Source organism: Acipenser ruthenus, chromosome 23, assembly GCF_902713425.1.
Source record: "Acipenser ruthenus chromosome 23, fAciRut3.2 maternal haplotype, whole genome shotgun sequence".
Classification (NCBI taxonomy): Eukaryota; Metazoa; Chordata; class Actinopteri; order Acipenseriformes; family Acipenseridae; genus Acipenser; species Acipenser ruthenus.
The window spans coordinates 27,295,929-27,312,172 of NC_081211.1; the positions used below are offsets into that span (position 1 = coordinate 27,295,929).

Below are 16,244 nucleotides of genomic sequence, written 5' to 3' on the forward strand. Positions count from 1 at the left end.
ATTTGTAACATGCATGGCACCACCAAGTTACAATGACGCAGCTATTTTTAGTATCCTGTACACCACCACATGTATTCCAGTGTAATATGAAATACAGTCACTCTGTGACCCTTTACCATTTACTCTTGCTGTGAAACAATACCATTTAGTAAGAAAAGGCTCAAGTCTCTTGCTGACTGCAGTAGTTTTCCATTCGTGTTCTCACCTCCTCCCTGTCGAGGTGTCGCGAGAGCCGGATCTCTCCACTCTCTGGGTCGATGCTGAAGTGCTGCTGTGGGTCCCCACTCTCAATGGAATAGCGGATCTGATTGTTGAGCGGCCCATCGAGGTCGTCAGCTGAAACCTGAAATAATCAGGGCACGCAGGTCACAGCTACATTCAGAAGGGAATGCAATGGACTTCTTTTTGGAAGTGCCCCAAATAGGAGAGCAATGTGCAGGGAATGATTACTACCCTTGAACTCAATCTGAATTATGATGTAATTATAGCGGCTTTTAGAAAGTACTAAATACTGTGTGCAATTATTTACTGTCCAACTCATCCATTATTTATTTATTTATTTATTTATTTATTTTACATATAAACAAACAAATCGACAAAAGCCGAGAAAGACACTTACAAAACATATACCCCCCCCTCCCAATCCCACCCTTCATCCCAACCCCCCCAACCGCAGATTCTAACAAGTCAACAATCTATAAGAAAGATGATTGTAACAGTCAGAAATATCATCCCTGACTCATCAATTACATTTCAGATAGAGCTCTGAGTAACGAACCCCCATAACCTACCACGATGACAGCGCTTCCCAGAGAAATGTCCTCGGCCACCTCAGTGCTGTAGACTGCGTGGCTGAATCGAGGCAGGTTGTCATTGATGTCAGTGATGTTAATGATCACCATTGTGATGTCACTGAGAGAGGACGACCCCCCTCTCACACCCTCCACTGACAGGTAGTACTCGTTACACTGTTCAAAGTCCAGAGTCCCGTTCACAGACAAGAGACCTGCGAGGAAACAGTCAAAGATCATCATGGCCTTATATACAAAACACATGGCAATACAGTATTATTATTATTATTATTATTATTATTATTATTATTATTATTATTATTATTATTATTATTATTATTATTATTATTTTATATTTCTATACTTCTGCAGACTGATACAACATTTACCAGCTCTTATATAGTGTCTAAAACATAATATTGCAATTGTGATTGCCTTGCTACTCGCGGACTTGAGCCAGTGTGATTCCGGTTCTTTAAATTGCTAGCTTATTTGAAATCTTTTAAAAATAGGAACTCTGCCAGCTAGTCATAAATCAACCAAACACCATATAATCTTTAGTTAAGCAGAGAGGATGAAGTGTGTTCAAAATAGGTAGGTCCCAGAGCCAAAATGCATATGCATCGCCTGCTGTGTGTACAAAGGAAACATTGTCAAGGATTGTGGAAGACAGGGATGACGAAGAATAATCCAGCACGGTGTGCTACAATGGCAGCATTGTTTCTGTTGTATGTGCCGCTCTAACAGCTGCAGGTGCTTTACACTGGGAAGCTTCCATTTCGTTCACATTGCAGTCCAGCGAAGATGCAGCAACTCACTCCCGTCCAGGGTGTCAGGAGGGTTCTGGGTGCTAAGAGTGCTCAGTAGTACTGGAGGTTATGGTACTGGATCTGGCAGATTTGGATATCTGAACCTATTGATAGTTTAGTCAAAACATTGCTGTAACTTATTGCTCTGATTTAAAAGACACAGGTAAAGTGATGAATTGCAGCAGAGCCTGTTAGACCTCAAGCACCAAATCTTCTGCCTTCCACAGTCATGTTCTTTAGAAACCATAGCTCTACTCCGTGAGCTATCACCACGCACTCTAAATGCTTGAGAACAAACTAAAAACAAAACCCAAAACAGAGGTGTTAAAAATGCATTTAAGGTAAGCAAGTCTTTTTATCTGTGTTCTTTGGGCTGCCAGCCAGTCTGTCTTGTACATGTCGCTATAAATAAAACAAGGCTAAACTTAAAAACAGCAACCTTCTTCAGTACAACCCCTCAGACCACAACTGGTACCGATAACACTCTGCAGTACAGCAGTGCTGTACAGCTCAGGAGGAATATAAGAATATCCAAGTCACGGGTAAACAGGTCAACAGGTCAAACTTAATAGGCCAATCAATCATATAAATTGACAGAAATGAATACAATACCTAAGCTAAAGTAAAGTACATTACTAACGTATTTAAGTTAAACAAGACAAAAACTTTCACTTTCCTGTTCCAATCACTTTCTGCCCAATCCTGGCTAAATCTAACACAAGTATAATGATTTGCAATGCTGTTATATCATAAAATGACATGCAAAACTGTAATATCGAGGAATAATAAGGTTGTTAAGGCTTTACCTTGCCCCACTGAGTTAACTATAAAACAGTAAAGTTATAATTTTTTTTCTGGAAATCAGTTTTAGATAAGTTTGAAGAGAGGAGTACTAAGTACCATCATTAAAATAAGTCCCGGTACTGAGTACCAGTGAGTACCACCAGAATTTCACCCTTGATCCAAGTATATTTTCAAATCTTCCTTTTCCACTGCCTACATAATCCACACCAATCTCCCTTTAAATGTTAGCTGACTGAATACTCCTTCCATTCTCCCTAACAGCGCAAGCAACAGCATGTCTAGTGTTCAAATAGCTGAGCTGAGAAAAAACAAAAGTAATTGTTCTTTTCTTTTCTCTTATTTTTTTTACTGTATAACTGTCAAGTCACATGGGAAGATTACTGGAGAGACTCAGATCAAAGTCATTAACGTTTCCCTTTTCTGTTCACGAAGCACTTAAAAAAAATCAAAGAGCAAATGTCTTCAAATGCATTTTTTGTGTTTCTCTTTGAACCTCCCCTTTTGCTTTTGGAGAATTTTTGTAAGCGTTCCTTTTTTTCTAGGGCTTGTTTTTATATATATGTGTGTGTGTTTTTATAGGATTTATTTTTATTACAAAGAACATGGCTCAAAATCTGCTAGACTGACACCAGCACACCAGTAAGCTTGTCATTTCATTGAGGGTTATTCCTGCTTTTCAACTTGTGTCACTAAAAGCAATACAAGATCTTTAAAATGTGATTTGCTGTCACCCTGAAAGCAGGTTTGTTTGTGATTTTCTGTTTGTGATTTCAAAGGGATAATGCTTAAACTGCACTAGAAACCGTAGAACCGCCATCCACCAATCAAAAAGCTCTATTGCAGGGCACTATCACATGGTACACACAGCTGACAGCAGAACATTCAGAGAGACCATGTAATCAGCCCGTTGTTGCATTTCAGTTGTAGTCAGTATTATAGGAAGAAGGAAAACGAAGAGAAACACAACTATACCCTCTGGATTCGCCATTCTCAACTCAAATACAGCTCCTCTTAATACAGCATCATCTACACGTGTGCATGCTGCAGGGCTCGGGCTCTGCAGAGGAAACACAACCAGGCTGCTGTGCTGTGCTGGCTCAGTTGGACAGTGCAAAAGAGGTAGTATACACTTACCTGTTTTGGAATCGATGGAGAATTTGCCGTGCTCATTCCCAGAGATGATGTCATAAAGGATCACCGCGTTCTGCGCTCCGTCCCGGGTCAGCGCAGAGACGCTCAGCACCTCCGCACCCAGGGCAGACCCTTCTGGGATGGCTGTGGTGTATTCACTGTGCAGGAACACCGGGAGGTAGTCACTCAAGTCCACTACATTTACAGTCACCGTGGCAACGGAGGTCAGGTAACGAGGCAGGCCCAGGTCATTGGCTTTCACCTTCAGCTCAAAGGTGGACTGGGGTTCATCAGACAGGGTCTTCTCCAGCCGAAGGATCCCTGAGAATTCATCGACCGAGAAGTAGTCTCCAGCAGAGTCTATGAGGGAATACATCACCTCTGAGTTTATACCTGGAAGAACAAGAATTAGAAACTCTACTTTACTGCTGTTGCTTACATGATACAATTAGATGTGTACAACATGAACAACGCACAGTGTAATCAGAGAATGGAACAAGACAGGTACATCAATCACAGCAGATGATCTTTTTTAATGTTTCATAGCATGCCAAAGTGTAATAAAGTACAGTAAAGAGGAGCAATTCAAGTTGAAATACCGCTAATCATCAAAACTTGGGTGTGCTTGGTTAACACTGGGGTTTATGCTTCCACTATGTTCTATCAGGTGCTTGTAACTTCACATTCATGAAGCAGATGACTTTGGTGTCCTCTCATGTATACAGCAGGGTTCTCCCCAGGAATTCTGTACACTTCCTTTTTAGCTTAATTATTGAGCTTATTGCGTCATTGAATTTGTTTTATTTATGTTAAGTCTATTTTTGTTTTTCTACATTTTTTGAATGCAACTGTTCAGTTTAACCTTTTTTTTTTTTTTTTTACGCAACAGTACTCGCACACATTTGGTCACCATCAGAACTGTTCCATGAAACTGGAGTGTAATAATCCAGCACCTCTGCACTTAAACATTTGTATATCAACTGACAAGTTCAGCTGATATCCCAGCATGCCTTTCTTCTTAAAGGTGTGTCAGCCTTACAGGAACCCCCAATATCTGTCACAAGCACCTGGGTACATGTTTTTATGATGTCACGATAGGAATATATATATATATATATATATATATATATATATATATATATATATATATATATATATATATATATATATCGGCAGCTTATTTTGAAAACCCTGCATTCATTGTTATTGCTTTGAAAATAATCGGTTATTTTTTTAGCAGTCATTTTTAACGTTTTAGTCTCTCAAAGTGCTTAACACAGAAAACCCGCCCCTTCAACTCTCTGATTGGTTAAATGGTGTGTCAAGACGTAACACAGTGGTTCCAATTTTTTTTTTTTCACCCAGCAACACGCAAGTGATCTAGTCTGCTAGAAGCGCAATGAATCCTTATTGTTAAAGGCACAGTAGCATCTGCAAGACGGGTGGATCAGGTTTTTTCAGCCGGGCGGTGACAGCCTCTTCTCCGGGGGCCCCACCCGGCTGAAAAGCCCTGGGGAGAACCCTGGTACAGATCGCACTTGTAGTAATACCACGCCCCCATGCATGCTACATGGAGCTGCAGGCAGCTGGGATGATGTCCTAGTTATCCTTAGGGAAATATTTAAACCTGCAAAAGTTTAAAAAGAATCATAATAAAATGAACGCTTGTCAGCCACGGGCAGTCAGATTTGATGGATTGCTTTGCATTTTTACACCAGTGTTTCCTTCCGATTGCCAATTAAGATTTACTAATAACATTGCCCAGAGTGAGTTTTGTAGGACTCTCCTTAGCAAATTCACACACACACACACATACACACACACACACACACAAACCATCCATCCAGGTTGGGGCGTTTTCCTGGGATTCTTAAAAAAATATTGTGTTCCTGTTAGCCACATAGACACTCGCAAACACACATCCACAAGCAAACCACATTATCTCAGGCACGACTGCAAAGTGTTCTGAGGTCTTTAAGAGCACCAATTAGTGAAATGATATCAATCAATGTAGCCAGTGAAGTGAATGTTGTCTTAAGTAGTGAAAGAGGCCCCTTGCAGTCTGAGCATGACCTGGCTTAGGGAATGTTTAGTTTTGCTATGTCTTTTGGATTCACATATTTCAGCCGCTCCTTCTGAATATATACGTCAGTGCTCAGGACTTGCATAGACTTGCTGGAAGGTACCACTTACAAGAAACAAAAACAACAAAAAAAAAAACAGAAGCGTCTGTAAACCTACATGGCCTGTGAATGACTGGTCCGTTTCTAAGTGATTTCATTCTGACAGACTACAATCGTAATGAGAATATAATAGCTGTGAAATAGTTTTTACAGTTTACGTTGCAAGTAAATATTACACAACATTGACAAATTGCATGATTTTGTTGTAACAAGTTTAGCAAAAAAAAAAATGAGTGTAGAGAGCTTTGATGTGTTGATTTTGCTCAATAAAACAGATGACTAACTGTTAAATAAATTATTTAAAAATGTATTTATTTTTATTTTTTTATGACTAACTGATACCAACTACACCATGGCCAGCTCATTGTAAGTCATGCAAGCTAACTGTAGGATCACCCCAAGGTTACCAAATCATTACCCAGAATGCAACTTCATGTAAGTAGTTAGACCTTTGCCTGTGGTATCAATGTAAAGTATACTGTATATTCCTCTGTAGCAGGTCGATTTGTCAGACACCTAAATAAATAACATTGGGTATATATCTTGAGAACAAAATACAACTTCTCCAATTTAGTGTGAAAGTAAAATGATAAATGTTATTGTTACAGAACTCATAAAGGCTCAAAACTGCTTCATGTGTTGTTGGACCTTGATAAATCTGGTCCATTACATCGTAAGAAGAATCCATTTTCACTTACCAGAATCTGGGTCTTTAGCATGGATAACAGCAATGGGGGTTTTCACTGTTGTGTTGTCAAAAACAGTGACCACGTAGTGATTGCTAGAGAATTTTGGGGGGTTGTCATTCACATCTTTGATGGCCAAAAGAATGTCTGTCTGGCAGGACCGTCCGCCCCCATCTGTTGCCTTAACAACCAGGTCATATTCCATTTCCTGTTCACGATCCAAGGCGGCCAATGTATACAGCCCTCCTGTGGCATTAAAAAAAAGATTTTAAATGAAAGATTGGAACCTTTTGTGGTCTAAATATAACAGCTAAATGGACTTCCCCTTCAAGGTGTTTGCATGTCCTTTTAATATCATTTGTATATCGCGTATGGCTGGTGTCCAAACATTACACCGCCATTTTGAAACTTTTAAAAGTGTTTTTCGGATGTCTGAAAGATTATTTCTGTTTTTACTTTTAAACCCCAGGTGTTCGTTCTAAGTTGATATTTCACTTTCCATTAAATCTGTCTTAAGTCTGCCTAAACTGACACAGGTTTAAACAAGCCACTAACTGCTCCTGATTGGGGGTTTGGTCACTAATGTGTCTTAATACCCATTGTTGAGGAAATCTTCATAAAGATTAGTGCTGCAGCTTTTCACAACCAAACCCCCCTTTCTTTAGTGTGCTTGTGTGTTTCCAGACTCCCTACCACACCTTACATACCCTCTAAAACCAATCAGATATATTGCATATGCTGTTACTGCTCAAAAGTTACTACGCTTTCAATAATAATGCTATTGTAATGCAATTGTTAATGTTTCTTCTAATCCTGTAGATTTTGTATATGTATATACACAGTGTAATGCAGGATATATATATATATATATATATATCTTTATTTTATATAGCGTCTTTCATAGTGGACCACCATCACAAAGCGCTTTACAAGATGCAGTAACAACAAGAAAATCCATAATACATTAAATACAGTGGAAAGTGCATAATACATGATAGAAGCATGATATATATATATATATATATATATATATATATATATATATATATATATATATATACTGTATATATATTTCTTTTTTTTCTTTCTATACACACCGTTAATTAAAGACAACAAAACCCAGGGCTCTACATGTGTACTCTTGACTGTTTTAGTTCCAACAAAACAGAATGGAAATCAAAGTACTGTATGAATCAACCATAAAAAAAAAGATATGTTGTGGGAACAAATTTTGAAATGTGTGTGTTCAAACACGAATTAGCAGGAAGATAGATGTTATCTTCACCTCGATCTGACTGAACTGAGCATACAGAGGCTTGAACAGATAGGGAAGTCCTGACCTGTCTGGGTCTCGAGACGAAACTTGTCCGCTCTGGGCCCGTGAAGAGTGTAGGTGACCTGCCCGTTGGTGCCATGATCAGGGTCCTTGGCGGACACTTTTAGGATGAAGAAACCTGCTGGTGCATCTTCAGAGACAGTCTCTGTGTACAGCACCTGCAGCGAGATATGCAGAGAAAAGCGCTGATTAGGAAATTACAGGTATCTTGGTTCAGATAAACATTCTCCACTCTTTCAATAAATATTTTCTTGGACTTTTACTTTTAAAAGTATAAAACCGTTTCTCTCACTCTCAAGGAGTGAACAAGCCATTTAATCTAAATAAAAGTGAATAGCTCTGAAGAAATAAATGGTTATAATTAGCGTTAACATCTGTGTAAACTACAGGAGCTGTTATGAAATAAATACGACACATGTCTCTTGTAGGAATAAAAACACAAATGTCTTCATCAGCTTGCCACAGAACAGCTGAAAAAACTATGAAACTAAAATAAAAATAAAAATCTATCAGAATAATGCCCAAAAGTCTAATTTAAACACATGAATTATATTCAACAACAAGGAATGATGCAACAAGGGAAGAAAAAAAACTTTGATCAATACAAGAATGAACAACAAACCTATCCTTGACAAAATAGAGAAACCAGAGACATTCATCATACCACTTACAACTAATTATAATAAATAAGGTACTCTTGTGTTTTATAATGGCACCTGCAGCCCTTATACAATAACAGTCTTATCATGTACAGTTTGGCCAACTTTATTCCTTATTTTATCGTCCACAGCGAATTAAATACAAATTGTGGAGTGAACTGTAAACTGTTATTATAAATAAAAAAAAACACGTAATTCTTCTTCATTAGTAACTGAATGAATAGAAAAATGAACAAATGAATGAAATCTAAGTTTTGAAAAAAGCAGCCCAGCTGACCTGCTGGCAGACAGGACTGTTGTCGTTGATGTCCAGGACATGAATCTCCACCGCGGTCGTCACCTGAAACCTGCCGTCGGTGGCCGTGACCCTCAGAAGATACTTCTCTTTCTCTTCTCTGTCAATCTCCCCTTGCAGAGTCACCCTCCACTCTCCGTCCACCTGCTCAACTGAGAACTGCCCCAGAGGGTCTCCATCTAAATACAGAAACGAAATAGACTGTGTAGAACAACCTGGAAGACATGTGCAGTACACTGTGTAGGCTGCAATTCGTATGCACGATATGCAATACCGGACATGTTTGTGATCATATTTTAGTAGAAGCTTCTTTTTTTAAAGTTATTTATAAGCAGCACTTTGATCAAAATAAACCTTTTTCTACTATTGACACATCACTTTTACCATACAGCTTCTTATGCAGTTATTGCCACCATACAGTATATGAACATATACTTATATAAAATATTTCTCAAAGTAAATGCACTTCAAATCTTGTAGTTATTTTGGTACCGTATGCGATAGGAATCATATTTGATATACTCTCACGCATATGTTTTTTTTTATTGTGATTTTTATAGCATAATGCTTCAAAAGCCTTGGGTATTCATATGCATTTTACAAATGTAATTGTAACACCTTTTAACGAAATCTGGTGAAGCATAGCAAAGCATATGTGACTGATAACATCAGTATTCCTTTAAGGTTGTATTTTTCATGTGAAGATAAAATCTTATTCTTAAAGACAGAGTTTCTATGCAGTATGCAAATTACCAGAACTAAATACCAGGTTGCTAAAGCTGTTTAGAAGTGAAAACATATAATAGCCCTTAATGACATGGCATGTGGTCAATTAATACAGTTACCATATGTCTATTATGCCAGACTGGCCATGTAGGATATATGGACCATATAATTCAGCTCACCTGTAATGTAGCATGTGGTCTGCCTGTTGTCCTCTGACACGTCTGCATCCCTCGTGCTCAGCGCGGTAATGACTTGACCAGGCTGGCTGTTTTCAACCACAGCTCCCTTGTAGACGTCTTCAGTAAACTGCGGAGGGTTATCATTCTCGTCAGTGATGGTAACTTCCACCAGAGCTGAGGAGGACAGCTTCACCTTCCCACCATGGTCTGTGGCAACCACATAGAAGCTGTAGCGTCCCCTCGACTCGCAGTCAGTTTCTTTCAAGGAGGTGATCCACCCGCTCTCGCTGTCGATGGTGAACACCTCGCTGAAGTCATCAGTTTCGGGTTCCAGCCTGTACGTCACCTCTCCGTTGGTTTCAGTGTCGGGGTCGATGGCAGTGACCTGAATGACGGTGGTTCCAGCCGGCATGTTCTCCACCAGGAAGGCCTTGTAGGGGTTAGCTTCAAACACCGGTTGGTTGTCATTGACATCTTGAACTTGGATACTCACCGACACCAGGGAAGCTACGTCAGTGCCATTATGGTTGCAGTGGGCCATCACATCAACTTGGTACCACTTGGTCTTCTCGTGGTCAATGTTCTTCTGCACCACTAGAGCACCACTTTCTTTGTCCAAGGCAAAGACCCTCTCTTTATTGCTTTCCACAGTGTTCCCTTCCACCAAGCTGTAAATCACTGGCTCGTTAGCATCAGCCCTTACTGACCCTATCTCTGAGCCAGTGGGGAGATCTTCAGCTGCTGAGAAGGTGTACAAAGGCTCAGAGAACCGTGGCAGAGGAACCTCTGAAGGGACAACCTGGACTTGAACTGGCACGCTGGTGTTATAATGGGGAGATCCCCCGTCTCGAGCTTTCACCTTGAAATTAAAGATCTTGTTTTCTAGACCGACAAGGCTTTCCTTGATAGTAACCAACCCGGTGAAAGGATTGATTTCAATAATCTCTTCTGTAACTTCCTCCGCTTCATCAACAAAGTAAGTGACGTCTGCATTCGTGCCTTCATCTGCATCGTAAGCCATTATCTGAATGACTGGGGAGCCCTTGCTTACGTTCGAGTGAATGGAGACGTGATACTCTGAAGCTTTAAACTGGGGTGTGTTGTCATTCTCATCAGTCAGTATAATTTTAACAGTGCAAAAAGCTACTTTCCCACCTCCATCCTTTGCCATAACCTTAATTGCAATGACCCTCTCTGTAGGATTTTCCCTGTCCAGTGTGCAGGATGTCACTATCTGACCTTTGTTGTCTATTGAAAACTTTTCTTCAGCAAACATGTTGATAATTGTGTAATCAACACTGCCATAAGGCCCAGCATCAGGGTCTATGGCAGCAAGCCTAATAACTTGGGTCCCCACCTCAGCATTCTCAGCCAACTCAGCCTCATATATACTTTGGTCAAAGTATGGACTGTGCTTGTTAGCAGTCATCATGTCTATGTTTACCGGAGCAGATTTCTTAAACACCCCATCTGAAACAGAGACCGTGAGGTTGTAGAAAGGATCCAGGCTTCTCTTGCACACATTGGAAAAGGAGATTATTCCAGAGGTCTTATTTATGGCAAAATGCCTGTCGTCATTGCCGGAAAATATAACATACTCCAGGTTGTTGGCATCTACAGCATCTGGATCTGAGGCCTGGACCTTGATGACAATTTGGCCACATGTAGCCATTTCACTGAGTGTAGCTTCGTACTGAGGCTGGGTGAATTCGGGAGGGTTATCATTCACATCAGAAACATTCACAATAACCAAAGCTTCACTGGTCATTGGAGGCACACCGTTATCCAAGGCTTTGACTTTCAAGTGGAACTGGTGGATGGTCTCATAATCCAGCTCCTGTGTTGTCACAATCTGGCCGCTAAGAGCATCTATATCAAAGAATTCCTTGCTGTTTATTTCATAAGTAATGTCTTTATTTCTTCCGGAGTCTTTATCTGAAGCGTGTACCTGAAAGACCGAAGTGCCAATAGGTGATCCTTCAAATACTTCAGCAGTGTAAACCGTTTTCTGAAACAGTGGAGGGTTATCGTTGATATCTTCTACTTCTATCTCTACTGTGGCCTCTGAGAAGGTTCCCATCACGGCATCTGTAGCTCTTACTGTCAAGACATGCTGGGTCTGAGTCTCATAGTCCAAGTAGTCTGTGACGCTGAGGATGCCACTCTTAAAGTCTATGTTAAAGGTTCTAGATGCATTTTCTTCGACCAGATTGTAGATCACTCGGAAACCTTCTGGATTCCTTGCCTGGATGTGCAAAAGTGCTGTGTAAGGTGAGATATTTTCGGGTACTTTCAAACCATAATGAAGACTCTGGAATATTGGATTGGACTTGTTCCGCACAGTTATAACCAGCTCTGCCTCGGAGATCATTGGGGGGTCGCCTCTATCCGCGGCTATCACTGCAAGTTCATACGCATTCAAGGTCTCAAAGTCAAATGGCCTCCTAAGGGATACATCCCCAAGGTAAGGGTCAATCCTGAATAATGCAAAGTCATCAGCTAGTGAATAAACAACTGCCTTATTGTCCCCTAGGTCTTTGTCGACTGCTGTGACTTGGAAGAGTACGTCACCTGGTTCTGCATCATCCTGGACAGCCATGGAGTAAGGTAAATTCACAAATTCTGGTGCGTTGTCATTGATGTCCTCTATGTATACTTTCACATGGGTGTGTGCTACTCTTGGGGGTCTTCTGGTGTCCCTCACTTGAACAACCACATCATACAAATCTTTCTGCTCCCTGTCAAATGGAACTCCTGTTGTCTGTAGAACCCCAGAAGTCTGGACAATCCGGAACCTCCCAGCGGGGTTTAATACTGAGTAGAACAAGGGTTCATTCAGATAATTCCCTGATGCTCTGACTACAGCTAAAGTTTGAATCGCTGTGCTGTTCTCCAAAACAGAGGCTGTGTAGGCTTTTTGTTCAAACCCAAGACCGCTTGTTGTGATATCTGTGACATTAATCTTAACAAGGGCTGTGTCTTTGTACAAGCCATCAGAAGCCTTGACCGTCAGCTGATAGTTTGGGTTCAGGTTGGAAGCGTTGTTTACTGAGACGAGGCCAGTGGTTGGATTTATAGTGAAGGCGCTGTGCAGATTGCCTTCATTGATACTGTAAGTCACATCTGAATCTGCATCTACTGCTGTTACTTTTATAACTTCCATTCCGAAGAAAGCGGGTAGATGGAGAGATGATTCATAAAGGTGTTCTGCAAATTTGGGAGGACAGTCGTTAACATTAAGAACATGGACGGTGACCCGCGCCGGTTTGTCTGCATACAGTGAGGGTGTCCCAGAATCATGAACTTGCACAGTGAAATGAAACACTGGAATCACTTCAAAGTCAATACTGGCTGCAGTAGCAAGGGTCCCTGTGCTGGGTTCTATTCTAAAATACTTCTGTGCCTCTGGTTCAAGGATCTTATAGACCAGAAGAGCATTGGATTCCTTGTCTGCATCAGTAGCTTTAATGACCAGCGGCGTGTTTTTCTTACCCATCACCATGCTGTTCAAGTGAACAGACTCACTGATTTGACCGGTAAACTCAGACTGGAGAAAAACAGGTGCGTTATCATTCTCATCAATAACGTACACAAACACAACAGCCTCTGCAAAGGATCCTGCAAGGCTGGCCGCTCTTACACGGAGCCGGTAAGAAAAGACGTTCTCAAAATCCAGAGGCTTTTGGACAGTGAGGACACCAGAATAGTAGTTGACCTGAAAAGTCCCATTGGGGTTTCCGTCTTTAATTTCGTAACTGACTGTTGTGGGGCTGGTGGCTGAGAGCGTGATAATGGGTGATCCAACATGGGTGGCTTCGCTGATTTCTGCAAAATATTCCATCATTGAGAACTTGGGAGGCGTGTAGTCAGAGAGTTTAACCTGAATGTTAACAGTGGTGAGGTCACTAAGTTGAGGAAATCCCTGGTCAGTTGCCTTCACTGTAAGGTGGTAACGTTCTTGTGAGAGTTGATCTAGTGGTTTAGCTACAGTTATTTTTCCAGACTCTGGGTCAATGCTGAAAGCACTCTCTGTATTTCCTGCAATAGAAATAAAAAAGTAATTTTGTATTAGTAATTGTGACCCAATATGTTAATATCAAGCAAAACACAGTATCAGTTGTCTTAATCATTACATGTCATAATCACTAAACCTAATCCCGTCTTTGTATATCTCCCTCTGAATACTCTGCAGGCTACCCCCTGAACACAACAGGTATGCACATATTCTGTCTACTCAGTGGAACAGGAATTGTCACACCATCTGTTAAATATCCTTCAAATGGCAAGGTTGCATTCTACAAATAGAACATCAATCAAAAGGAAAAAAAGTAAGCAGGTAAGGATGTACAATTTAAATTGAGCAAACAAAAGGTGCTTATCCCAAATGCTCATTCCCTGAATGGAATAGATGGAAGTCGGATTGGATTTATTTTGATGCAAGAGACAGCAATCCAGACCTCTGCTGTACAGAAGAAAGTCACTCAGTGATTGCATGCAATCTTTTCAAAAAAGGGCTAAAAAGGGAATTATGAAGTTATTTAAATCTTACCGTTTAAATAACTTCATAATTCCCCAAAGGCATGGCCTGCCAATTGATTTTTCTTCTCTGTTAATGTTTGTATTTCTGGGGTTTAATTTAAAGTCTAATTCACTGATGTAATGGTTTGAGCATAGGTGAATGTGTTGTGTTTGGGAGTGACGTTTTTAAGTATTTGCAAAGGGCTGTCCCTTTACTGTAAGTGGCCCGGATTATATGGTCTGCTTGACCTCTTTGCTAAATGATCTGTCTTACCTGAGTGAAAAGTGTAGATCATTTCTGCATTGTTTCCTTTGTCCTTATCCATAGCCTTAACTTGTACAACTTCTATGCCAACGGCAGCTAAATTGAGCACACTCCCTTCATACCGAGAGCTCATGAAGCTGGGAGGGTGGTCGTTGCAGTCTTCAACATAAACAATAACCTTCACAAAGTTCCTTTTAACAGGGACCTCCTGGTCTCTCACCTGGAAAAAAAAAGAAAAGCAGTCATGCTAAGAGCCATTTCCACCTCTTCCCTAAACAAAAAGAAACACAACGAGAAACAAGCTTAGAAAAATGATACAGGGACAGTAAAACGTGTTCGGCAAACAATTGCTTAACAGAAACATGCCAATAGAGGCCATTTAAATGATGACTTTCTGCCTTAAAGGAAGTGGGAAGAGCATCAGTTTTAAATGTGAGATACGGGTTCAATTCAGTTTTGTTTTTTTTCTGTTTGCATTCACTGGTCATCCCTTGTAGAAGTTTAATATACATTTATTTGTATTACTCATTACTGGTACAGCACTGTAATCTTTCTCCCTCTCATCTGAAAAGCTTGTTGGAATGAATGGGATCTGAAGTTCCATTATAACCCCCCTGAATTTAATTTAACCTCAATAAAACATCTTCATTGTAAATGCTCATGAATACCAACGCTGTCTCCTCGCTAGGCCTCCCATTAAAATGAATTTGCGCCAAAAAAGGAACCTACCATCACGGTAAGAGTGTGAACAGACAGGGTCTCATAGTCCAGTGTTGCTGTGGTAACCAGGGTTCCACTGCTGGGCTTCAGCTGAAAGAGCTTCAGGCTGGCTGGGTCCACACTGCTGTGTATGGTGTAGACCAGCCTGTTGCTCCCGTCTGCGTCTGTCGCACTCATCTGTAGGATCTCCTTCCAAGGGGGCGTGTCTTCCGGAACCCTCACCTCGTATTTGCTCTTAAGGAACTGGGGACGGTGCTCATTGATGTCCACTACACGAATATACGCCTGCCAACACAAAGATAATAAACTCCTGATCAATTGGTAAAACAACCTAAGGAGTTTTATGTGACACAAACATTGCATACACAATAGCACAGAATTACTAGAGGGATTTGCAAACGCTCAGTCATTTTTGTATTCTGAAAGATACTTTTCTATAAGAACTATGGCAGCATGCTGTATATTCCATTTTACAGTAGGCAGTGGATCTATGTTTTCCTGTGGTAGGTTACCTGGGTTTTAATAGCTTTGGTTCCATCTGTGGCTCTCACAGTTAGATTGTAGTTTGACCTCCTTCCTGCATTCAGGGGTCTGGCAATAACAATGCTCCCGCTGTTTTTCTCAATGTCAAACTCCTGCTCGCTGTCACCACCTACAAAAAGAGGAGGCTGGTTAAAGCTGTATCCCTTATTGCCTTTCTCACACCTCACTGTGTCTCCGTGGAGACCAGCCACACGTGGGTATCTCACAGGCCCCTTCTGTCTCTGTCAGCGTCGCTGAGACCCGATGTCGATCTGCCATCACGCTTTGTGAAGGTTGATTAAATTGCATGACATATTGTGACTTTTCCGTGAAGGAAATCTCCCACAGATAAAACATCAAAACATATTTATAGAGTTCTTCCTGAGTTCTTTCTGTTTCAAAGCTTTCTTTAAGCTTAAAAAATGTAATACATTTTTTTTTACCAGCTATATTTAAATAACCATAAAAATGAATGAAAATATATTGTTTTGCTCCCATGGAAACAAAACATAAATGAAATGCTTCTTTAATGATCTACATAGCATTGGATTTATTAAACACATTGCAATGGTGAACGTCTTTCCAACAGCAGTGGGGTTAATCTAAAGTTTGTGGGTGCT

The 16,244-nt window shown here is 40.6% G+C and overlaps 1 protein-coding gene across 1 annotated transcript in view; it reads right to left on the bottom strand.

Moving 5' to 3' along the window:
• Positions 1-16,244, bottom strand: part of LOC131699665 (protocadherin Fat 2-like) — a 45,827-nt gene that overhangs the window by 11,827 nt on the left and 17,756 nt on the right. Inside the window, exons 7-16 of the mRNA XM_058997080.1 lie at positions 15,615-15,754; positions 15,112-15,387; positions 14,392-14,602; positions 9,600-13,637; positions 8,677-8,873; positions 7,745-7,898; positions 6,417-6,650; positions 3,539-3,928; positions 792-1,006; positions 206-343 (exon numbers count right to left, since the gene is read on the bottom strand). Of these exons, the coding sequence (XP_058853063.1) occupies positions 206-343; positions 792-1,006; positions 3,539-3,928; positions 6,417-6,650; positions 7,745-7,898; positions 8,677-8,873; positions 9,600-13,637; positions 14,392-14,602; positions 15,112-15,387; positions 15,615-15,754 (5,993 nt within the window). The remainder of the gene's footprint in view (positions 1-205; positions 344-791; positions 1,007-3,538; positions 3,929-6,416; positions 6,651-7,744; positions 7,899-8,676; positions 8,874-9,599; positions 13,638-14,391; positions 14,603-15,111; positions 15,388-15,614; positions 15,755-16,244) is intronic.